Here is a 25,302-nt window from a genome sequence, read left to right as displayed (position 1 = left end):
TTACAAGTATGAGGAATACACTAAGGTAAAATAGTTAAAAATTAGGGTAATAGGTTAAAATGCTAAATAGTGGTACAGAAGTGTGGCTAGGAAGCCAGACTCTGTCTCTAGTAGTGTTAAGAATAGAAGAGATGGGTGGAATTTGATTTGTTTAAATACGATTTAAGTAATATTAGAATTTTAATATAGCTCGAAATTCCCTGCTGAAGAACAGATTTCATGTTTATGATTACTCTCTGAAACATCATAAGAAAATGTCTGTGTTCATACTTAAAACTTGGTGCAGGACACTTGTTTGTGGGTTTGCTTTGATGTTGGTGGTTTTGGTTTTGTTTGGTGGGGGGATTCCTAATAGATTAGACCATGTAGAATCTGTGCTCCTGTTTACATGATTACTATGTTTATTGACTTGGTTGCGTGAATTCTTCCATTTTAGTAAGCACATTTAAATGATTATGAATTTTTTTCTGCAAATGTCTTTAATAAGTTTACTTGTCATTTATAACCTACTCAGCAGGAGTCATTACATGTCACAGGCCCCAGGACTAAAAAAAAATTCAAAGAATGAGTCTTAAAATTCTTTCAGTAATAATTTTACACAATTACTGTAAATGGATTTTAATTTTCATACACTCAAAATGGACTAGTTTACATATGGTAGTGGAGCTTTATGTGTTTTTCATCATTGTAATTAGGAATATATTCAGATGCTAATGCCTCCACTGATCCAGAAATGGAACATGTTAAAGGATGAAGATAAAGATCTCTTCCCTTTACTTGAGGTATGCTAAGCTGGTAACATTTAGTTAATCTGTGTTTCATCAAAAAACACGTGTTCAAATCTAAAATGGGTATATGTGGTAAGTGTTAATTTACATTCTGAACCATTTCTGTTAAAATGCTGAATAAATATGTAACATGCCGTAACTTTAATTATGGTACATCTAAAATTTTCTGTTTTCACAGAAATACTGTGAAACAGAAAAAATGTAATGGATGTGTTATGCTTTTTTTTTTTTTAAGTAGACAATGGATTGAATTGTGTATGTTTTCTAGCCTGCTCTACTTATTTGATAGTGAATTAGCTTGGAGATCTTTCCATATCAGCATATATATGTCCATCTCTATTTAACTATTTCTTTATATGGATATATAGCCATGTCATAATCGACATAAATTCTTTTATATATTATCTATTGTTAATACATACATATACTCATGTGAAGTAGCATTGGGACTCTGATGGGAGGGACTTCACTTTATACCTTTTCTGTCTAGTTTGAAGTTTTGTTTTCTTGTGTATTTAAATGCTTTTTTTAACCCCCCAAAATTTATATGCTCTTCAAATAACTGAATACATTCTCACATGTGGTAACTTAAACCTAGATGAATTGATATTGGTAGAGCCAGTTCAGTCATTCTTGTCCCCCTGTCATTTCAGGGGTCACCACTTCTGCCATGGATTGTCCCTAACCAGCAAAGTAAAAACTTCTGTGACAGAGCAATGGCTAATCCTGGGCCCAACAAAACAAGAATTATTATTATGACTAGATATATTTACTTCCAGGCAGGGGCTCAGAATGTGCCCAGTAAAGTCCACCCACAGTATTGACCAGGATGGGAGGATAAATAAATGTCTCTCTTACATTTGAGGAAAAAATAGGAATACAGAATACTTAAATCTTTTCCTGAAAGATAATGTTCATTAAAGAAACCTTTACATTTTTTTGAGGAAACCTCCCCTGACCAGCTAGTAAACTTAACAGCAATGAATGGCATCCAAAGGAGAGGTTTGAAAAGGTAAACCTGCTATGCTATAGACTAGTAGAACAGGCTCATAAGTGACCGGAATCTTATTGAGTACACTTTGAAGCGTTTATCATAATCTCAATTATACCTAGAAGTTTTACACATCTGCGTTATCCTTTTCTAGTGCCTATCTTCAGTTGCCACAGCCCTGCAGTCTGGCTTCCTTCCATACTGTGAACCTGTGTATCAGCGTTGTGTAAACCTAGTACAGAAGACTCTTGCACAAGCAATGGTATTTTTTAAAATTTTTCTCTCTCTCCCTTCTTGGCATCAAACATTTTTCTAAGGATAGGCATAATGTATACAAACTTTTTCAATAATTGATTCAAAGTAAGTTTTCAAAAAATTTTGTCTTAATTTCAGCTGAACAATGCTCAACCAGATCAGTATGAGGCTCCAGATAAAGATTTTATGATCGTGGCTCTTGACTTACTCAGTGGCCTGGCTGAAGGACTTGGAGGCAACATTGAGCAGCTAGTAGCCCGAAGTAACATTCTAACACTAATGTATCAGTGCATGCAGGTGAGACTTATTAAATTGAAATGAATTGAAACCTGGTTCTCTGTGTCACATTGGGGTTAATTTCTTCTTCTTTCTTGCAGGATAAAATGCCAGAGGTTCGACAGAGTTCCTTCGCCCTGTTAGGTGATCTGACAAAAGCTTGCTTTCAGCATGTTAAGCCTTGTATAGGTAAGAATATTTTCTATTGCTGTGATGTGAGTTTTTTTTTTCTTTTTTTTTTTTGGCGGTACGCGGGCCTCTCACTGTTGTGGCATCTCCCGTTGCGGAGCACAGGCTCCGGATGTGCAGGCCCAGCGGCCGTGGCTCACGAGCCCAGCTGCTCCGCGGCATGTGGGATCTTCCCGGACCGGGGCACGAACCCATGTTCCCTGCATCGGCAGGCGGACTCTCAACCACTGCGCCACCAGGGAAGCCCCTGTGATGTGATTTTTAACATTATTTTTCATCAGCTATGTTTTTCATTATTAAACTGAAATTCCATGAAATCCCAACATTTATAAGTGCACATTTTACTGGTTAGAGCTGCTCTGATTCAAGCAGGCAGGATGGGAACCCCTGTTCCTTGTTTTTTTGAATTCACCATCACTTCAGCAGCTCGTTAGGCATTCATGTGACTGGAGAGAAGTTGGAAAAGTATTACATGCCCACCTGTGAATCCTTGGTCCTATATGCTAGTTCATGGATACTTCTTGAATAGCCTCTCTTTTTTGGTAGAGGTACCCAGTAATAATAATAATCAGGTTTTCTCATGGTAAACCAGCATAATTTTTCAGGTACTATAGGAAACTTCAAACAATTTTCTTAAAAGTAAATAATGATTTGTTTCTGTTGAAGTGGCATAGCATTTGTCTTAGCCTTTTGTGAAGATAAGGGATTCCTTGAATAATGTAACCTGATTTGCTCTCAGACCCATGGATTAAATGGGGTTTTGCTTATTTTCCCTTCATTTCTATATCCCATCATTTAATCTTAGTTTAAAGCAGTGATCTAAAATGGTTTTGTTGTTGTTGTTTTCATTTGATACGGTGTGCTTTGGGGGGGGGCCCTCCAGTTTTTACTAAGATGTAATTGGCATATCATTGTATAAGTTTAAGATGTGCAATGTAATGATTTGATATATGTATGTATTGGGAAATGATTACCACAGTGTTTAATTATAACATCTATCACCTCACATAGTTACAAATATTTTGTGTGTGTGTGGGGTGAGAACTTTTAAGATCTGCTCTTTTAGCAACTTTCAAATATACAACAGTATTGTTAACTATAGTTATAATGTGATATACTACATCCCCCAGAACCTAATTTATTTTAGAACTGGAAAATTGTACCTTTTGACCTTCAGCCAATTCCCAGTTATACTTTTCAATAATAACTGTCTTTCTGAACTTTGAATAATAACATTATTTATGATGTATTAAAGTAAACCATCAAGTTAAGCCTAACTCCTCTAAATGAAAGTGTAATGAATTCTTGTTTTATGGAAAGCTTGTTCTACAAATATTTTCCACCTGATTTAGTTTTTATGAGTTTAAACTTGTATGAAAGATTACATTTCTTTTTTTATTTTATGACTTTATAGATCATGTACCTTCTTCAGGAGGTACAGTGTTTCTAGTTGTCTCCCTGTTTTTAATGTTACCAACCATGATGATTATATTCCAGGTTAGTGTTTCTCAACTGGAGCGATTTGGCAATGTCTGGAGACATTTTAACACTGGGGGTGTGTTACTGGTGTCTAGTGGGTAGAGGCGAAGGATGTTGCAAAACATCCTACAACACATGAGACAGCCCCCCGCCACAATAAAATAATCTGACCCAGATTATCAGTATTGCTGAGATTGAGAAACTGTGAGATCGACTGGTTTATTAGGGGTTAAAAGATGATATTCTAATTCTTCGTTTAGTAGTGAGAATGCATATATAGAGACATTTCCCATATCAATAAATTATTGCCCTGAGGTACAAATCATATAGGAGAAGAGGCAGGATAATTACTTGATTCTTTCTCTTTATTTACCAGTTTTCAAAATAATAATAGATTTCCAGCATCTTCCATAGGTATCTATATTATGTTTCAGAGTTTAGTTTGTGTTTGTTAGAGTTGTCAGTATGAGCTCATGATGCTCAAATTGTCCTACCGCTGGCAACAGGAGCTTTACCAACTTGGGTCCAGAGTCTTTTCTGGTATGAAAAAATAGTCCAGGCTTGTTTTGTGCATTTCCTGCCCTTAGCCTGCGATGGGACATTTCTCTGATAGCCCTTTTTCCTTTTAAATGGAAAGTGATATTTAGAGACCACAATCTGAGCACTAGGATAAAAGTTACTGTAAAAGCCAAAATCATTGATTTAAATTTTTTTTCTGAGTGTGAAAAACCAGCTTTGAAGAAAGTTCTATTGTATCATGTTTTCCTCACTTTATTTTAAATTTTCTCAGTCTGATGACAAGAGAGATTACTCTGACCAGCTCTTTTTAATGATACTTAAAACCAAAACTTGGGCTTCCTGATACATTTCACATGAACGTTCAGTGGCCAGATATTGCTTCCTTCAGTTTCTTAAGATAATTATTACCAACAGCTTTTTTTTTTTTTAAAGGCTGTTTCTTGCCTAGATTTCAGTTTCCATCTGGTAGATTTCCTTTAAAGCACAAAACACTGCTATTGAGAAGTTTACTACATAGTTTTTAAAAACTTTTTTTTTCTAGCTGATTTCATGCCAATATTGGGAACCAACCTAAATCCAGAGTTCATTTCAGTCTGCAATAATGCTACATGGGCAATTGGAGAAATCTCCATTCAAATGGGTAAGATTTTTTTCCCCTTTAAAAACATAAATTTTTGATAATTTAATATTTTATAATGAGCATTATATATATGAATATTATATCACAGTAAAGGGGGCAAAAATATTTTACATTGATATTTTAACAGTGAAATTTTTCTTTTTTGTTTTCTCTTTTGGGAATGATCTAGGTATAGAGATGCAGCCTTATATTCCTATGGTGTTGCACCAGCTTGTAGAAATCATTAACAGACCCAACACACCAAAGACGTTGTTAGAGAATACAGGTACCATATGACTGAACTGTTACGGTGAAGAGAAAATTATTTGCCTTTTAATTTTACATTAAGATGTGTAGAGAAACTAAAGCAAAGCTAGCTTTAGAAACCCAGCTTATTAATTAACAGCTAATTTGTATTCTCAGTAATGAAATGTACTGTTTTAGCTTCATTCCACAGCCAGTTTTCAGAAACTTTCAAAAAAAAAAACCACTTTCTCCCCTGTTATAGTGTTTTAATACTCCCTAAAATGGGCCCCAACTAAAATAACTATTGAATGATATGAATTTTACTTTTACATTAATTCAGAGAATACCTGGCAGCTGGGGAGTAATTTTTTTTTTTTAATTTGTAAAAATGTAGCCAAAAATAGATTGCATTGTAGTGGCTAGTTCGTTAATAATGGCATATGTATTTTGTATTTTGTTGTATATTCTTCTTCAGATTGGGAACTTAAAGCAGTATCTTGTGGGATTTTTATTCAGGAGGCTTGTTTCTCTTTTGCATTTATAGAGAGCATGTTTATATTAAAGAGTACCTTCCATACTATAAAACACATTTCAGGGTGATTTCTTTCCACCCTCCCTGATTTTTTAAAATGTAAATTTTGTTTTCAACCAGGCACATCTTTTTCTTTATATACTAAGACAATTCCAGTAGTATATTCATAGTCAGTGAATGCCTTACCAATATACTGGACAAAGAAACAAGTTTTTCTAAATAAAAATTTATCTTCAAAGGTATTTTAATTTTACATTTTTTAATTATAGAAAGTTTATTATATCCTAATGTGATAATTAATGTGATTATTGGTATGGAAGGAAATCTTTTAATTATGAAACAGTTATATGGCTGTTTGGCTGTATGGGTACTGTTTATATCATGAAGTGAATTAGATTTTCTTGCTGAAAAGTATAAAAAGCTATGTATAGGATGGTTATGAAATCTTGTCAGGTTTTTATCTCTTTAGAATGCAGTACCTATACATGACATTCAGATTTGGAACACTTGGCCATTATCAAATTACTGTTGAACCTTAAGAAACTTCCTATTTATTTTTAAATGTGAATGCATAACTGCAAATAAATGTTGAGTGTAATGTATATTAAAGTTTCTTGTGGGATATCAGGTGGTGAATTTGTTATAGTTCCTTGAACAAATTGGCTTTATATATAAGAATATATTCTAAGTATGAATCTACCCTAAGTAAATCAAAAGGTAGTTGATAATGCCCTTCAAGTTGATGGATTGAATTGATATGATTAAGAAACACACTTGGGATTCACTGTATTATTCTTATCACAAGTGACTGCAGAAAATGTTTCTTTTATTCCATCCCCAAAGGAGGGGGGTGGATAATTATTAAAATAAAATCGTTGTTAGTGGGTAATATCTGTGTATTTTAGCAACTTAATTACCATTATCTTAATATTTCATAAAGCCAATTCCTTAGTATATGCAGTTACTTGCTTTTTTTCTAATTAGTATATCCTACACTGAACTTTTTCAATGGACCATCATCTGCTTTATCGCATGTTTCATTGGGTTGTTCATACTTGCCTGTTTAATGAGAATGTTGCATAGTTTGTGTCTTTTGAACATAGGTTTTCTTTCTCTTGCTTCATATGAATCTGCTGGATTTTAGTATTATCTGTGTAGTTTGCTTCAAGTAATCCTTAAACATTTTTCTTTACCCCCCCACCCTTTTTTTATGAAAGGTTAACCTGTAAGTTTTTGAGAGAACACCATTAAAGCACCTCATGGTTTGTTTTCTGTTTGTTTTTTTTTTTTCCCGTTGTGTATAAATGTATTTATATGTAATGTACCTTTGAATTGCAGAATGCAGTTCTGAGTTGCACCTGTTTTTAACTCTTTGTAAATTTAAGGACTTAACTGAATTTTGATGGTGAATATATGTTTGATTAATTCCCACTTCAAATTTTTAAAAATAAAATATTAGCATGTAATCAGTATGTTTTATTATCTATTATCATGTGCTGTGCATTTTATAGCAAGGACAGAATATTTGTTCCTTTGGTCCACATGTCACATGTCATTACAGTGGACTGTCTAAATTTCCTTTTTGTCAAACAGGGTTTGAAATTAGTGGACTGTTTGAGTTGTTATCATCATCACCATCAGAGGTTTTTTTTTTGGAACGGGATTTGACATAGCACAGCAATTTTCCAATCCATTTATTCAGTATGTACCACAACACCTAAAATTTAATAGTTGATTTTGATATCAGGCAACAAATGGTCCACTGGCTTGTTTTGGAAATGCTGGCAAACAAACCAAAATTATACCAAAATTTTGATCAGATTCCTAGATAATTTTCAAAGAATGGAAATCACATAGAAAGCTACGTAAAGAAGTGAGAAAGCTTTTAACTGTTAACTTCTGAGAAATGTGTTTGAATAGACAATTCAGAAATGTAATAATTTACATTTACTAGTATTTCTTGGGGGAGAAAACCTAGATTTCATTGTTAAACTGAAATTTCAACTGGCTTTGAAGGAAGAATCTAAATCCATCTGTTTAATCGCTCATCGTTTTATTAACAGAATATCTTGACGATTGAGCGAGAAAAGCAGTTCATCACGGTTTTTGGTGTTCTCTCAATCTTTAAAGTTTTTTTAATTCCTTTTGTTTTCCTTTTTCCAAGAGTATGCCATATATGTTGCTGCCCCTTATTATAGGGGGTGGTAATAAACAGCACTGGTGAAATCTTATGTTTATTATCATACACAAATTCTGTTGGTTTCTGTTTCTGAGTTATTTGTTGTTTTTTCTTTATTTTTTCTCCTTCCCCCTCATTTGCTCATGTCTTGGTTGGCGTTTGGTGGTGTATAACCGTGATTGCGTTACCTTAGCAATAACAATTGGTCGTCTTGGTTACGTTTGTCCTCAAGAGGTGGCCCCCATGCTACAGCAGTTTATAAGACCCTGGTGTGTATTATTCAATCTTTTTTTTTAATTCATTTTTCTTCACTCTTTCTTTCTCTTTCTATCTCACTTTTAGATATATTTTCAGTTGGTTACAAAAATCACAATCCTTTATCATTGCCAACCATGTGACTAATCTTGTCCTATCAGGTTTGTGAGGTTTTTCAGTAGCATCGTCATGTATATTTATTTTATGTTGTGGCTAACGACTAATTGATGCATGGGATAAGATTGTCACATGCTTGCTGTGTTAAAAAGCTTGATTATACATAAAAAGCATTTAAATATCCACCAGTAAAATAAAGATGCATGCAAATTCTATAAATTTAGGTTTTTGCATTGTTTCTTTTTTAGAATTAATTTGAAAACTTGGATTGCATTAAGAAATACATGTTTAAATTTGTTATGTATAAAAATCTTATTTGCTTGTTAATGTAAAAATTAAACATCTACATCATAAGTTGTATAATAATAGTTTCTACTGTGGCAGTATATCCTATGTTCTGCTTCTTTCGATTGACAGTCTTTCAAATCAAGACATTTTTAGTAGTGTTTAATGGAATACAAGTCATAATACAGTTTTAAAAATGGGTAATTTACTCTTGGATCAAGCTCATTAATAGTTTAAATGAGAAATTAAAATCAGTTGTTATTACTTAGATGCAATTTATTAGTAACAATTGTGAATTTCAAGGTTTTCACTATATTGAGATTAGATGGGCCCAACATAATATAGTAAGTGTGAGAAACTTAAGCTTTATGAAAATTCTTTGAATATAAACATTATCTCTACTCTGGTGCTTATTCCATTAAATACTGTCCATTAGTATTGTAGTTGAACCTGCTTTTTACTTAAATGCTAAACTCAATTCTATAATTTAATAGGTGCACCTCTCTGAGAAACATAAGGGACAATGAGGAAAAGGATTCAGCATTTCGTGGGATTTGTACCATGATCAGTGTGAATCCCAGTGGAGTAATCCAAGTAAGATGTTCAAAAGGATTTAACTTTTAATGTTCTAAATTATGAAACTTTAAAGTTTAAACTATAATTATTAAAAATATTACCTATTTTTACTGAAGATACTGAAACAAATTATGTTTTAAATGTGTATTTCCTAACATCTTGAAATGATGATGCCTATTTTTATTTCCTAAATGTTTTTTTGGTCCTGACATATAATAACAGCAGATTGGGAGAATAAAAGTTATATTCTTGACTTGAATTAAGCCAAAGCTTCTTTCATTCACATTCAAACGTCATTTATTTACTTTGTAAATGCTTCCTAAAACTGTGAATATCAATTTGCTGAGTTTGAGGCTCTCTACACTTCAGAGGGTGATCAAATAGTAGGATACTCTTTCTGTTACTTAGATCAGAAACTCGGTAGTGAATAAAATAGAATACTGAATCAACCATTGAAACTGCTTTAACTTTTGAGAGTTTATGATTTAGTGATTTATTCATCCTTAATTTCATTTCTTACGCTATTTCATACTATATTTAGATGTCTTTAGCCTTTAAAAAATTATTTGGCAGCAGTACTAAACGTGAATCTGATCAAACCTCTGGATCCAGCTGACACACAAAGCATCAAAGGATGTGTTGATTTACACCATATGTATGAAATCAACAAAATGCAGGTTGTGGGGCTATAGGTTAAATGTCCCAGGTTCCTCAACAGATAAATTGTAAGGAAAAGAAAGTATGGGAGGGGTTTTCCAGAAAATAAACTTTCACTTTCAAGGGATAGGTGCTTTGAACATTTTTTAACTGAGACCTTTTGATACTTCCTATCTTACGTTGATGACTGTGTTGTTTGTTAATTCAGGTTTAGAAACATTGTGAAATACCAGCTTAGAAAATTCAAAATTGATGTAGGTGATAGGCATTGAAAACATATGAAGTAGAACTGGAAAAAAATCTTTTGGCTCATTTTAGATTTGTATAACATTAATAACTTACTATTAAAACAAGCCATTACTGTCTTAAAAGATGGTCCCTAGTTGCAAAATAACCTCCTGGCATTGAGTTTCCGGGTTTTTTCCAATACTTAAGAACTTTGTGTCCCCTTTAATACGTTTTAGAGGTATCTGATGTGGTATATACCATATTAAGAAGGAGCATTTTCATACAGCGGTTTTTTTTTTTGTTATTGTTGTTTTTCCTTTTGCATTAACATTTAAGACAGTGACAGTAACACGTGTGGTCATGAAATCGCTACTAAAAAGTTGGTATAAATTTCTACTTTTCACATACTTTATTTGGGTGTGGTTAAAAGAAAATGTATGAAGTTTTATTTATGTTTAAATTTTTAATCACAAATTCTACATGTATATATAATTTAAATTTTTAACATCAGACTTTGATATTCAGAAGACACAGGAATCATAATTTGAATAAACCATAAACTTTGGGCACGTGGTATTTTATTTGCTTGAATATGTGTTTTATGCACATATTTTAGTATTAGTGATTTTTTTTTGAAATTAATGAGGTTTTCTGAATTTAATAGTAAAATTTAAAGTAGTTGTACATCAGCAGTATCTTGTATGTTGTGTGTTGAACTGTTGTTTCAGTAAGATAGTCGAACTTGAAAAATACTTAAATGAAGTATTTCAAGCATATACCTGTCATCACCTTGTTCTTTTAGTCAGAATAACGTGATTATCTTTTAAATAATAGGCTGAGCATTGGGGGTTTTTTTTGTTTGTTTGAGTTGGGTTGGGCTGGGTGCTGTTTGTAACTACATAATTTTTCTTCTAACTTATCATTTCATTTACATTTCTATCTGGAGGTGGATCTTGAAATTTAGATCTATAAATTCCTATGCTTTAAGTCAAACTTGTTTGGTATATACTTAACTAGCTTTGAATTATTTCTAGGCCAATCAGAACTGTAAAATTATTGAATTTATATAATTCCATAAATGAAGATTTTTTAAACTGGTGCTTATTTGATGCTTTCAGTCCTTGCTGATGCTACACATTTACTAGACTGGGGTTTTGTAATGTAAGATTAAATACTGGGTTGGCCAACAAGTTCATTTGGGTTTTCCTGTAGCACTAAATTCCGGTATAAACTGAATAAGTTAGAGGTTCCTTGATGGTAGAGTAACAGGGACAACCATTAAGAAATTACTTTAATTCCTTATTATAGCTGTTTTAAAAAGTTGTTTTTTTTTTTACCTAGGATTCTGTTGATATATATTCTGAAGTTTACATGTAGCTTTTGTTGTGTTTGACAAATACAGTATCAATTGAAGATGTATTTCTTGCTTGTTATAGGATTTTATATTTTTTTGTGATGCTGTTGCATCATGGATTAATCCAAAAGATGATCTGCGAGACATGTTCTGTAAGGTAACTAAAAAGTCTTTATGATGCACATCATGTGACTGTTACTTAGTTGGGAAATTTAAATTATGTTTTTATTTCATATGAAACTTAGACTCTTCAAATCAGTACTGGTAGACTATATAACTTTTGTTCTTGGTAATAAAGAAGTTGACTTGATCTTTTCTTAATATACAGTAGTGACTTTGTATCAATAGAGCACGTATTTTAAAAATATTTTCTCAAGCAGTACCACTGATTCATGAAGTCCTGTTATCCCACCTATGCAAAATAGCATGTATTTTCAAAGATGGCTGACTAAGATTGGAGTATAATATAATCTATTGAACAAAGTAAATCTAACTGGTCACAGCAAGGATTAAACCTGTGTGTTTGTTTTAGTAATGCCCCTTGTGGTTAACTCCAGTCAGCCCTCAGCCATAACAAAATAAGAAATAAAATGCTGCTACACATTTGAATTACCTAATATTAAAATTAGTGAACTATATAGTTGCAACTATGAACCCCCAAAGCTTTGTATATTTTCAATTTGAATAAACTTAATGAGGCATAAAAATTTTAATCCCTTGGGTGAATGCTATACCTTTTTGCTTGCTTTTCATTACTACTATGTCAGATTGCTTAGAGTACGTCTGTTACTAGGACACTTGCTGAATTCTAACCTTCTCAAAGCAAAGTGCAGCACATTCTATGAGGTGATTTTAGGCAAGACATGGAAAGGTGTAGAATTCAACGAAGTTTGAGAATAACTACTTTAATAGGGGTAAAATTTTAGAATAATAAAATCAGTAGTGTTTGATTTCAGAAGCTACGCAGATATGAGAGTTTCTCTTTTGTTATTGATAATGATTTTTTACTTTTTTGCAGATCCTTCATGGATTTAAAAATCAAGTTGGGGATGAAAATTGGAGGCGTTTCTCTGACCAGTTTCCGCTTCCCTTAAAAGAGCGTCTTGCAGCTTTTTATGGTGTTTAACGTCGTACACTTAAGCTGCAGTCCCATAATTAGGGGTAAGTTGTAAGAAATTTGGAATTTTCCAGGATGAAGAAACTTAAGTTAGGACTTCAGTCTAAAACTACTGAATAGAATAAAAGCTATTTGTTTTCCACAGAGGTTGAGTAAAACAGTATCATGTTATATTTGACTTAAAATTACTTACATGAAGGCTGGAGACTGATTGATGAGCCAGCAAGCAAGATAAAATACATGGTTCCACTTTGAATCCTAGGTAGAAGGAAATCCAAGGTGGTGTACTAGTTGGATTACCATTTCTTCAACCAATCCTTTTTTTAATTTTTGCCCTTTAAGAGGTCACTGACATTCACTGTGACAGGGTAGAGATTCATTTTTAAAGCATGAATTTATAGTTTCTTATATATCAAGGACTTCCTATGTTGTGAGCTTTAGGGAAAACCCAAGTAGAATTGGAACTGGATTTGGTCTCAGTAAATAGGAATATTTAATATTTATTCTTCATATTTTATTGAGCACCTTCCTCGTTCCCAGCACGGTGTTTTTAAAAGATCACTGGAAGATTCTTTTCTGGTTTGGGGTGGTAGAGGGGTAAGTCCACCTGCACTCTTGTCTTTGAGTTTTTCTGACTTAAGTCAAACTAACAGTTCTGGTCTTTTAGCCTTAGTTTCCTCATTAGGTTATTTTGAGGATTAAATACGATTCTATATGTGGTGCCAGGACTTCATATATTGCCTAATACACTAAGTTGGCTCAATAAATATCAGTAATATGGGTTAGTACCGTGAGCCAGGACGCACTTCATTAGTTTTTGAACATGAACTGAGACCTGTTCAACTGGAGGGTCAGAGAGTGTACTCAGTGTGTGTTGAGAAGGCATAAAGTTACTTGAATTACCTTGTATGTTGGAGTTTCTGTTTGCATGCTTGCTTCTTTACTCTGAGCTAGATTTTAAACCTGGAAAGATTTCAACATCTAAGTTGACTAGCCTAAAAGGGCAGTAGAAATGGGCTTGCAGCCTCTGGAATATCTCAGAGCCCTTTGTGTGTGTTGTCCCACAGTGGTCTTGAGTCCTTATGGCTGTCTTGTGGCTTTAGCATTTTAGAGAAGTGCTTGATTCACTTTACGTTAAATCATGAGAATGCAATAGATGAGAAATAACTTTTAGCATCAAGGGCTAAATTATTCAACAGTGAGCTGAGTCTTGAGCACTTTCGGGTTAATAAATCTGATTAATAAACCCTGTGTGGTCTGTGTCATTTCACCAGTTATGAATTAACCGTGGTGACCTTCATAAATGTCCAAAGTTTCGCAGGAGTAGTTAAAAGTTTTGTTGTGAAAGGACAACTATCAGGTACTAGTTACAGTCTCCCAGTAATCTACCTTTATTTCTTAATCTTCTCGTAATTAAAACTGTGCTAGCATTGAAAAAGTCTTTATCAGGAAAATCAAGAGGCCTGAGAGTATAGGACATGACTGAGTAAAATAAGTCACGCTCTTTCTTTTTGCTTAACATTGGGAATACTGGCCAAAATGATAATGTTTTAATTCTCACTAAGGAAAGTGATTGTCCTAAAGAAAGTGCTAACTTAATTTTGAAGAAAGCAAGGCCACTTGTTATATAAGAAATAATCAGCTCCCATCGGGACCCATTGTGTGAATGAGGATAGGTAATTAGACTGATGGCAATCTATAAGGCATATTTCATCTATATTTCATCTGTATAAAGCGCTGCACACCTCTCTGTGCATGTCCCCAGCTTGGCGTCACTTTTCGTATCTGATGCAGGTGACAGTTGAGAGCTGCAGGAGAAGGGAGCAACATGGTTCTCATTGACAAGTGTGATCATAGGCAATTTGTACAGTTTCTCATTTTCTTTAGGTAGAGATGGCATTGCTACTTGATTAATTTTGTGTTCCACTGGCTTTAAAAGAAAAACAGTTTTACGTATAAAATTGTTTTTGTTTTCTTACAGGTCCTTCAGTCTTGGAGACTATGAGGGAGCCTCTGCACCCAGGGAAAATGTTACCCTTTACAGGGGGGAAGGGTAAACCAGTAGGGAATACAGTACAATCCCAACCCTACTGGGAGGGGCGGGAGGGAGGTGTTGCCGTCACTGTATTAAGTCGCTGTTGGGAAACGTTTTAACATCTGGAGCCTTTGTGGGTGGAAATCTGTCTCCAATTACAACTCTGCACTGGATGTGAAGAAGCAAAAAAAAAAAAAGAAAAAGCTATTCAATCTACTCACAAAACAGTACATTCTGGAATATTATGGGGAATTGTACCAAAACAAGAACCATATAAATGATGCATAGGGATGAGAAAGAGGAAAAATTCTATAGCGCACAATAAAGGAAACCTAAGAATGAGGATTAGAAGACAGTAAGTTTTGAGGGTTTTTTTTTTTTTTTTTTTTTTATTTAAAGGTTTTTATAAAATTTCCCACATTGATGGGGACTTGTTTTTGCATGCTGATGAAGAACTACACAAATGAAAGCTAATAAGAGTTAAAATCAGCTTGCCTACCCATAATAGTAGAAGCAGGTTCTTGGAAGTTACAATTTAAGGTACCCCAAAAAGTTGGAAATAAAACAAAACAAATATAAACAATGAAGCACCCTGTGAAATGCCAAATGAGTCACTCCTTTTACCTTTGTGGGGTGGGCAGGGAGGGAGGAATAAATGGGGTTGGACATATCAAACTAAAGATTGACATCTTGATTTTGCATTAAGACATTAATGTAGTGGATATAATTTGATGGTTGTACTTCATTAGATTTAATTTCTAGGCCAAGATGTTATTTTTAAAGTGCAGTTTAAGGTTCAGGCATGCATTCTGGCTCATAGTGATTGAAAGTACTTTAAATTAGTGGGAGAGTAGCATGCTTGCATCACATAGAGTGAGATTGGTATTCAGTTACCTCTGTTGCGCCAGTTTGTGTTGCAGTTTACCAGTTCAATATAGCCCTGCATTTAAAATTCCTTTTTAAGATTTGTGGATTTTATTTTTATTAAGAATATAGATATAAAGTACTGTAGTTTACAGCTAGGCCTTGAAATATCTTTTTTAGGATCTGTTAGGAATAAGATTGATATTGTATTGTGTGTAACCTGCACAATGTGGAAAGCTGATATACCTGTGCAAAATCTTTGCCTCTGTGCTGTCAGTGTGATGTGCTTTCTGCATGGTTATATACTACTAGTGATTTTATCAAAACTTCTAAAACTTAAATTACATGGTAAAGGATCTGTAAGAGGCTGCATAAATGTTAGTTGGCACATAAAGACAATTGTAGAAGTTGAAGACATGATTGCTATATTTCAATGTTTATTCCCACTCAACATATTGCCTTCTAAGCTTTCTTTTTTTGTTCAAAGCATGATCTTAAAGATATGTTTAAGTTAATGGATGTAATGCAGGGTTCCTACACTGTATTGGCGCATGTTGGTGGCCCTCTGTGCCCTAGATATATGCACACAGGGTGCAAGTAAAAAGCTACAGAGTGAAAGTTGGTTTGGATCCTCTTCATTTCATTTGTTTAGCTTTTCTGTTATTTTTCTCTACTTACATGTATTCCTGTGAATAAATCCTTGTTAAGTTAACCCTTTACTTTTCCTTCCATGTGTATTTTCTTATATACTGTGAATGTGAAAACCTAACTGGTACACTTGATCTTGTGTCCATATGAAAGTGCAAGTCTTTATTAATTTGGATTGCCTGAACAGTGTATCCCATGATGATGAAGGAAAATGGAGAGATTTTTCTTTTTAACTCTGCTGGTCAGAGATGAAGCCACACCTTTCCATTTTTCAATGCTGCATATTTAATCTGCAACAGAAATGTTAAGCCATAACAACCTTTTTATATTTTAGTTCGTCACCTTCGCATTGCAGAATAAATACTGAATAACCGTTTTTGTAAGCAGTTGCTCCTCTTTGCATGGTTCTGTTCCTCTAAAGGTGTTGAATGATACAGCCATTGCACTGAAGTTTGAGCTGTATGTGTGTGAATTTATAAATACCATTTCAAAAAATTTCAGATGCATGGTAGCATGCAGAAAGGTTTTTGTTGTGTGTGTGTGTTTTTTTAACATGTTCTTTCACCTTCTTTCCTCTACTTTGGCTTTGCAAATTTCAGTCTGTAGAGCCTGAAATTAAATCATATTTTTACTGTACAGTTTTTTTAAAATTGTAAGTTGGATCCAAAGGGTATGTAGCATTTTGCTTTCTAGTACCATTGCCTCACTGGGAGCTCAAAATTTGCTTCCTAGTTAGTCTTTAAAACCTGATTACGGTGGCTGTTTTATCCTTAAATTCTAGTGATATACTGTAGTTTTCCAAAACATTTTAGAATTTAATATGGGAGATATTTTAATGTTCTGGAATAAGTAGTAAACATTTTAAATTGAAAGAAATTTAAATTCAGAATTCTCCTGGACACTTTAAAATGAACGTACAAAAACAACCTTCAGTAAAATTATCTGGACCTGTGATTGCCAATTCTCTATTGACTGAAAAGCATTGTTGTTACCTATTGGATTGAAAAATTAATTTCTAATTAAGCAGATATGTAACATAAGAATGTGCCCTTTTGTAGTCACTTAACGTGTTTTTAAATTAAAAGGAAATATAATTTTAAAATGCAAAATATAAATAAATATGACTGACAGCCTGAGATGGGGTTGGGTTTTTTGGGGGTTTTTTCCCCCTTGAGGTTATAGTTTCTTCCTAATTATATTTCAGATACATAGTATAACATAGGAATTTGCAGAAGCCATTTAAGTTATCTTTTGAGGTAAGCTCTGATTTAGCATTCTGATAAAACTTAATACATCATGGGATATATATATAAAGCAACTTAATTCTTGTGGTGTAGTCTTAGTAGTTTTGAATGTTGACTGAATGTCTATGAAATTGTGAGTTTGTCTTTGTTACATTCCAGTGTTTCTGCCTCTTGGCATGCTTAAAAGCACGGCTTACTTCATCTGCTCCTTACACACTAAAGTGCTGTTAGTGTGCTCAACTACAGAAATAGCCGCTGCTAAGTGATGTAGATTTTCTACTTGAATATTTTTATGTTGTAGGAACCTCAGGAGGTCAGTGTTTACTGTTTTATATATGCCTTCTTTTTCCTGTTTGAGCTTCTCTCTTTGAAGGATTCTAACAGAACAAAAGCTGCTGATCAACCTAAGTTGGAAACAGAAAGTGTATTTAATATAATTTAAATGCATGTTTAGCAGTTCCATGTTACAGTCCATTAGTAAGTGAACTTAGTGCCACAGATATTCATTTATTCAGGAAAGAATTTTGCTTTTTGTATTGTCTAATCTCTTTAATAACTTCATACTGTGTAAAAAAGAAATCACTTTTTTATATTTTTTGGTTGGTTATTTTCCAAATAATCAACATGTAAATAATCTTTAAGAGCCAGTTCTGATGCTTTACATTATACTGCTACTTGATTTTGTTATGTAGGTTAGATTTCAGAAGAATAGATTTTAAAACACTTAACCAAGCCATTACATCTTAAAAACAAAATAAGTAGCATACATTTTGTAATTAACATATTGATAAACACTGTGATTTTTTTTGTTAAGACTTTTTCATTGACCTGAATTGCTTAAATTGCATATATTGTAAAATAGGATCAGATGTATATTTTAAAATAATTTCAACTGACTTTCCTCTATTGAAATGCTTTGTCTACTCAGTTATTAAATATTCAGATACAAGTTTTATCTCAGGTGAATACTCTTGTATCCTTCTTGCTTTGGTGACATATGCTTATAAAGAGTCATCATACTTACAGTCTTTGTTTTTTTTAGTGTATTTCATGAAGAATCTTTCCATTTAGTCTGATTTTCCAATCCTTAATTCTTGCAGACTGTGGTGGTATAAGTCCTTCCTGGCGAGAATTCAATTTGGTTCTCCTTTTCTCCAAACTCTTAAGATAGGAAAGTGGAAATTTTTTCTGTCATATATTAAATTACCCTGCATAGCTGAAATGCCAGAATTAAACTATGTCTTAAACCTTTTAGTCTAAATTTAATTTAAATCCTTTGCCATAAAGAAAAAAGTGGGATTTTTTGCTTCATATAGTTAACCTATATTATTCATATTGAATGTATTAACAGATAACGGTGCAAAAACATTCTTCCCAAGAGAAGAGTGTATCGTGCATAACTGCAATTTAAGTCCTTCCTTTAGTAGTACTTTACACACAGCTTTGCTTATTGAATTATTTTTGCGAGTAATACAGGGGGGAAAACATTTAACTGTCGCTACTAGTACTGTTACTGAAATGTAGGCATTGAAATCTTGATGAAAACTGTGGTCTTCAGATTAAGGGCCTAAAATCTAGATTAAAAATCAGATCAATGAAGAGCTGTGTAACAATATTATCTAGTAATAATACCATGCAAGAGCATTGCATACCTACTTAGTACCTAGTCATACTGTATTAAATATGGAGATATTTCTAATGCCTCTTAAAAATTCAATTTTACGTGAAAGTTTCATTCACTTGTACACTTTCCAGGTGACTTGTGACTAATTTTTTCAGTCTTATATAGATCTTCCCCCATTGGTATTATATGTAGAGGATTCTTTATCTTTATGCCTAATTATTATGCTTATTAATTTTAAGGTATACATTTAAATTATAGCAACTGTTTATTGTGATTTGTATCCCAGAATGTATTGTTTTTATTTTTTTTAATGTATGCATGATTTTGAGGGAAGTTAAAATGGTGATTATTTTTTTCACCTCTTGTACATTTTAAAGTCAAACCAAATCTATTTGCCAAGCATTATATCACTAATTAGGAAAATAGGATTTTCCCGTTTATTACAATTTTTGTTCATCTACTATAGAATCCCCTTAACTATGGCTTGGTATTATTCACAGTTAGCTATTTTGCAAGTTCAGTTATCTTCCTAAAAGCTTACTGTAACATGGTTAGCCTATAAGGCAGTGTTGGTTCCCTCCTAATACCAGCCTCATAAAGGGGTTCTGCTGTACTTTCCCCATATTGCTTCATTGTTGTTTTTCCTCTGTGGATATATAACCAAATTAAGATTGGATGAATTTTATGGAGATAATAATAAGGCAATACTGTGTAAGTAATTTTGCTTAATAGATTATCATCTGTGAGAAGAGATGTTTAAACGTGGTTGATGACTTCACTTCATATTATAAAACAGTTTTACACTTAATATTCATGTTAATATTGGGTGCAATAATTTAGTAGTTTTAGCTTTAGTTATAAATAACTGGATCTTTCTGCTGACAACTTAGGTTGTATGAGTTATGCTTAAAAGCTTTAAATCTGATGTTTCCTGTACCTGCCACACTATGTTAGAATGTGTCCTTCAAACATCCTCCTGCAACTTCTCAAACTGTACTAAATTGATATTTCTTGAAGTCAAACTCTGTGCTAACAGATCTTCATTTTAAATAGAATACGGTTTTAATTTTTGATAAGCTGCTGAATTTTAAAGAGAGTTTTTTGGGGCCACCAAATATTTTGGATCATGCAGAGAATATATATTGTACTGTAGTAATTTTGTATTTACATTTGTATGATGTGACATAATAGATGTGAATGTTAATCACTGCTTGACTATGTTAATAAAGTTGTTTAACTATAGATGTTTCACTCTGATTTTTAATGGAAGGAAATGAGCTTTCTTCCCCCCTGTTCCCCCATCCCATTTTGGGTCCAGATAGGTCGTCTTGTTGTCTTGTTCTTTGTTTTGTTTTATTGTTTGTTTGTTTTGAGAGGGTTTTTTAGCTTACACTTTAGTGCACTCTTGTTTGACATCATCTGTTTTTTTTAATTGAGTATTTTCTTAGTTGTATAGTGTAGTAAAAAAAAAAACCTGTTTTCCCTACATTTTAATCCTGTTATGTATTTCTAAACAGTTGATTCTAGGTTCAGCTTCTGGTGAGAGGAAAAAGATACTGCTCTGCAAAAAAAGGAGTTAAAACTAAGTGAAGTCATGAATAAAACATTGAAAGGGTAGATTGCATGAATGTGTATGAACCTGTGGCCTATTAAGGCTTTCTGGTCATCCTTCAAAAAAATAAGACTTGTAATTTTGGAAATATTTACAAAAGTAGTAGTTTCCTCTTCAGGTTGTAATCCATTATTATAGTTGCATGTTACTAATTAAAATTAAATGTATTAATATATTTCAGAGGAAGTGTGTGCAGAACTGTCAAGTACTCTTTTTTGGGGGGGTGGGGGATTTACAACAAGGAAAGTGCCTGAGATTAGTGCAACCCAGAAAACTTTCAAGGGAAATGAGACTTGGGGTTTTTTTCCCTTTCGTTACCTGCACATGAGAACATTTGGGATACCTCACTTGGGTTGGAGAGGAGGGGGAAAATGACACCTGAGTATCATGTTCTGAAGCACGTCATCAAGAAATAGTTTAAGATTCCAGGGTTTAGGATCTAGGTTGTGGAAGAAGATAATCAAAACCAGCCTAATCATTAGTTATTCATGATTCTGATTTGCTGCAGCAATCTTAGAATGTGCCTGTAGCTAAAAATCTTTTGTAAGTCTTTAACATTTTAATGAAATTAAAGTACAGACTTTTAAGATGTTTTCACTTTATACCTATTTTTGAACAGACTGGTGTTTTTAATCTTGTGAGTTCATAATCAACCTGACTCCAGTCATTAGCATTACATGTGATTGTTTAGGAATGATTGGAAAACTGTTACAGCAGTTGAATTCCACAGCTCTGAGCTTGAACTTAACATTGCTATGGTGAATACAGAAGCAGCGACTGTCATCTTGTCCTTAGTCTCAGTCTTGTGTTGGCGTAAAAGAAACTCCCGAAACATCCGCATAGATCTCCAGTGTTCAGTTCAACACAATTTGCAAGTTACAGTTTAGAAATTCAACAGAATCTAAATCATTGGCAGAAGTGATACCGGAAAAATTCTTACACTAAGAACCTTAAAGTTTTTGTGCCAGTTACTGATCTAATTCATTTCTGTGCATATTATAGCCATCTTGCTCTGACAGTTTAAATTTTATGTATTCCTTTTCTAGCTTTATGTTACCTTTTGAAGAGCTTCATTAAACAATTTAAGAAAGACAAGTGAACAGTTTTAAATGGATTTAATACAACTGCCCAGTGATAGAATAACTTGATGTTTCTGTGCACATATGAATAGTAAATTTGTGCATTGTTTTTAGTATCTAAATTTGCCTGTTAAGGTACATGATAGCTATGCCGCGTTCTGTGAACAGTTTACACAGCCGTCTTACTGTTGGACATTCAGAAATTATTTCTCATTTTTTACTCCTAGAAATAAAGTTATGATGAATGCCCCATGCTTAAATGTTTGCATACATCTGCAGCGATTTCTCTGGAATTGCCAATGTCAAAAGGAGATGGTTATACTACAATTTCCTTTCATAGAAAGTTATACTAATTTTCATACCCAGCAGTAACTTCAATGGGTATTACCATGTGTGCTGTAAATTGTGATTTAAATAGCATGATTTTCTAACTTTGTATTTAGGGAATTTTATATACAAAAATCATACTTTCACATTACATATTTAATAGATATCCGAGTTTTATGTCACAGGCACAATTCCTTAATCTTACGGAGCTTCCATTCTATTATAGCAAGGCAGATAAGTAACATAGTGTGCTACATGGTGGCGAGTGCCAGTGAGATGGGAGGTGATGAAGAGACTTGTTATTTTAAATGGGGTGAGTGGACATAGAGGAAGGTCTGAGGGGGTGTCGTTTGAGCAAAAACTTGGAACAAATCTATGGACGTCTGGGGGCGACTATTTCAGGTAAAGGGAACAATAAGGACGAATGTCCTGAGACAGTAAAATGTTTGGAATGTCAGTTTTGCCCTTGAGTAAAGTTAAAGGACCATTGTAGGATTATCTGGATATGTTTTAAAGGAGGAATCTAGATTTGCTCACATCCTAGAAATGGGTTTGAGGAAAGAAACCAAAGATGGCTGTTAAGGTTTTTGGTCTGAGCAGCTAGAAGAATGGAAATGTTAACTGGAATATGAAAAATCTGACATTTGGGTTGAGCCATCTAAAGAAATGTGGAGTAGGCACTTGGAGTTCAGGGAAGATCGTCTGGCTGCGGATGGAAAATCGGAAGGGTGTAAATGTGCTTTAAACCATGAAACTGAATAACACCATTGAGAACAGGAAAAATGAAAGATGCAAGGACTAAACATGAAATTCCAACAATTAAGGCTTGAGGAAAGAAAACTAAAGCATGGTGTTCTGATGTATAGAACAAGTAAGACAGAATTTACTTTGCATTTAGCAACCTGGAGGTTGTTTTGGCAGACTTCTATGGCTGTAGAATCAGAATGAGAGCTATCGTCTCCATCCCTCCAGAAGGGTTGAGAGACCATAGGCTTCCCTTTTCGTCAAGACCACTTTAAGTAGCTTTGTAGTTTTCTAAAAACTGGGTTGTTCAAGAAATGTGGAAGCTTGTGAGAAGTGAACAGGCGAGAGTGGATAGATAACTTCCCTAAATGATTACCAGTGTGTAGTGTCTAAATTTAAAATATCCCCAAAGACTGGCAACAGCTTCAAAGATTATTATAGGGTTCATATGAAAAAGTCAGAGAAGCCAGAAAAATTGTGAAAGAAGGTAGTAATGACGGAGAGTCCCAATCAGGTTGTTGGGATTTGTTTTTGTTTTTTAATTATGGCTACAGGAGTGAAAACTACTGATTCATACATAGGCAGCTCAAAAGAACTGAGTCTGGTAACATCGAAATGCTTCACATGAAACTGGTATATGGCACTTAAGTGAAAAAAGATGGATTATTTTACAAGTGTTGGGAAAACTGGGTAGACATTTGTTTTAATTTAAAAAAAAATGGGTTCCTATCTCAACCTCATACTGTGTACCAAAAACTCTAGATGGCTCTAAATTAAAGTACAATATGAAACCTTAAAGTTTCTTTTTTATATATAATCTTAGTGTGGAGAAGGCATTTCTAGGAATGACACAAACCCTGAAAGTCATGAAAGAAAAGATTGGTTTAAAAAGCCTAAAAATTCTTCATGACAAAGTAAAAACTTAGGGGAAATTTTGCAGCTCCTTTTACAGAAAATGATTAATTTCTGTAAATTATAAAGAGCTGTAAGTCAGTCAGACAACCTAATAGAAAAATAGGCAAAGACTATTGAGTTCACAGAAAATTTACACTTAGATTGCTTTCACATTGACAAAGGTCAGAAAGGCTTCGTGACACACCTAGGGAACATGGCAACCAGAATTCATACACTGCTAGTAGGAGTGTAAATTAGTACAATATGAAGGGCAATTTAGAAACATCAAAATTATAAATATATGCATTCTTTGACCTATAAATCATCCCCTAAGTACTTAACCAATATGATAGCTCATAAACGAAAAGATACTACATATCTTTTCACGGTCACTAAATTCACAAAAACAAAATACCAATTGTTACAGATGCATGATAGAGGAACAGGAACTCTTACAACTCTGATTTAGTAAAACTAGTTTGGAAACTAGTTTGCCATTACCTAGTAAAGTTGAACACTTGTATACGCTGAGTCAGCAATTATACTACTGGGTATATACCTTGGAACAACTTCTTACGTGTGCCAGAAAACACACAAGAATCTTCATATGAGCATTGTAATAGCAAAGAATAAAAAGGAATAATCCAAATGTCCCAAGGATGGATGAATTTTTAAAATAGTTCTCAGCAAAAGAAGCCAGTTACAGTAAAATACAGTGAAACCATTTATATAAAATTCAAAAACAGATAAAACTAAAAAATACATAGAGATGCACACAGAAGTGTGTAAATTAAGATGGTTACAACTTGAAAAGAAAGCTGAGGGTGCAATGATGAAGAGTTTGGGTGGTGGGTACATTTTTTTCCTTAAATGGTACATGAATGTATACTCATGTATATTTCACACATAATTTCATAGCACCAGAGAAGACTTATCTGGTAACCATATACCGGCATACTGACCTCCCTTTATTTTTATTTTTCCAGCAAGTTCATCTTTTATAATCAAATCAGTCAACTTTATGGTAACACTATAGATGTGTTAGCTCAAGTTCATTTCAATCCAACATACTTAGGGACTAAAAATCCATGAGAGCTTTTCTTGTTCAACTTCTGAGATATCCAATACTTCCTGCAAGGCAAAGTAATATACGTCTATATTCACCTTCTGGCATCTTTATTGATAAACTTCTCTAAGTACTTTGTTTTTACATTTTCACTTTGAAGGCACATTTTCCCAAATAGAAAAGTATATATAAGATGTCTTCTTAACACGTATTTCCTTATCTTTGAAAAATTTACCTTGTGCTGAAAAGCCCACTCTTTTTTTTTTCTTTTTGGCCACGCTGCACGGCTTGCAGGCTCTTAGTTCCTCGACCAGGGATTGAACCGAGGCCCTCGGCAGTGAAAGTGCAGAGTCCTAAGCACTGCACCAGGGAATTCCCCAAAGGCCCACTCTTTATATGTGAAAAGGAAGGAATTGATAGTTACTAGGCCTTTCTTCCATGTCTGCTAGGATTTTACAAGCATTTCTGTTTTGTTAAGCCTCATTCTTTTTGTCAACTGTAGT

At 33.7% G+C, this 25,302-nt stretch overlaps 1 protein-coding gene across 1 annotated transcript in view; it reads left to right on the top strand.

Moving 5' to 3' along the window:
- Window positions 1–20,319, top strand: part of TNPO1 (transportin 1) — an 89,178-nt gene extending 68,859 nt beyond the window's left edge. Inside the window, exons 15-25 of the mRNA XM_060007183.1 lie at window positions 696–782; window positions 1,934–2,041; window positions 2,173–2,331; window positions 2,412–2,499; window positions 5,039–5,137; window positions 5,307–5,402; window positions 8,267–8,342; window positions 9,225–9,324; window positions 11,628–11,702; window positions 12,564–12,706; window positions 14,644–20,319. Of these exons, the coding sequence (XP_059863166.1) occupies window positions 696–782; window positions 1,934–2,041; window positions 2,173–2,331; window positions 2,412–2,499; window positions 5,039–5,137; window positions 5,307–5,402; window positions 8,267–8,342; window positions 9,225–9,324; window positions 11,628–11,702; window positions 12,564–12,671 (996 nt within the window). The 3' untranslated portion in view covers window positions 12,672–12,706; window positions 14,644–20,319. The remainder of the gene's footprint in view (window positions 1–695; window positions 783–1,933; window positions 2,042–2,172; window positions 2,332–2,411; window positions 2,500–5,038; window positions 5,138–5,306; window positions 5,403–8,266; window positions 8,343–9,224; window positions 9,325–11,627; window positions 11,703–12,563; window positions 12,707–14,643) is intronic.
- Window positions 20,320–25,302: the final 4,983 nt, after the last annotated feature.

This window comes from Delphinus delphis, chromosome 3 (assembly GCF_949987515.2).
Source record: "Delphinus delphis chromosome 3, mDelDel1.2, whole genome shotgun sequence".
In the NCBI taxonomy this organism is placed as follows: Eukaryota; Metazoa; Chordata; class Mammalia; order Artiodactyla; family Delphinidae; genus Delphinus; species Delphinus delphis.
Note: the sequence above shows the minus strand (reverse complement) of the source record. Positions and strands in the feature narration are given on the sequence as shown.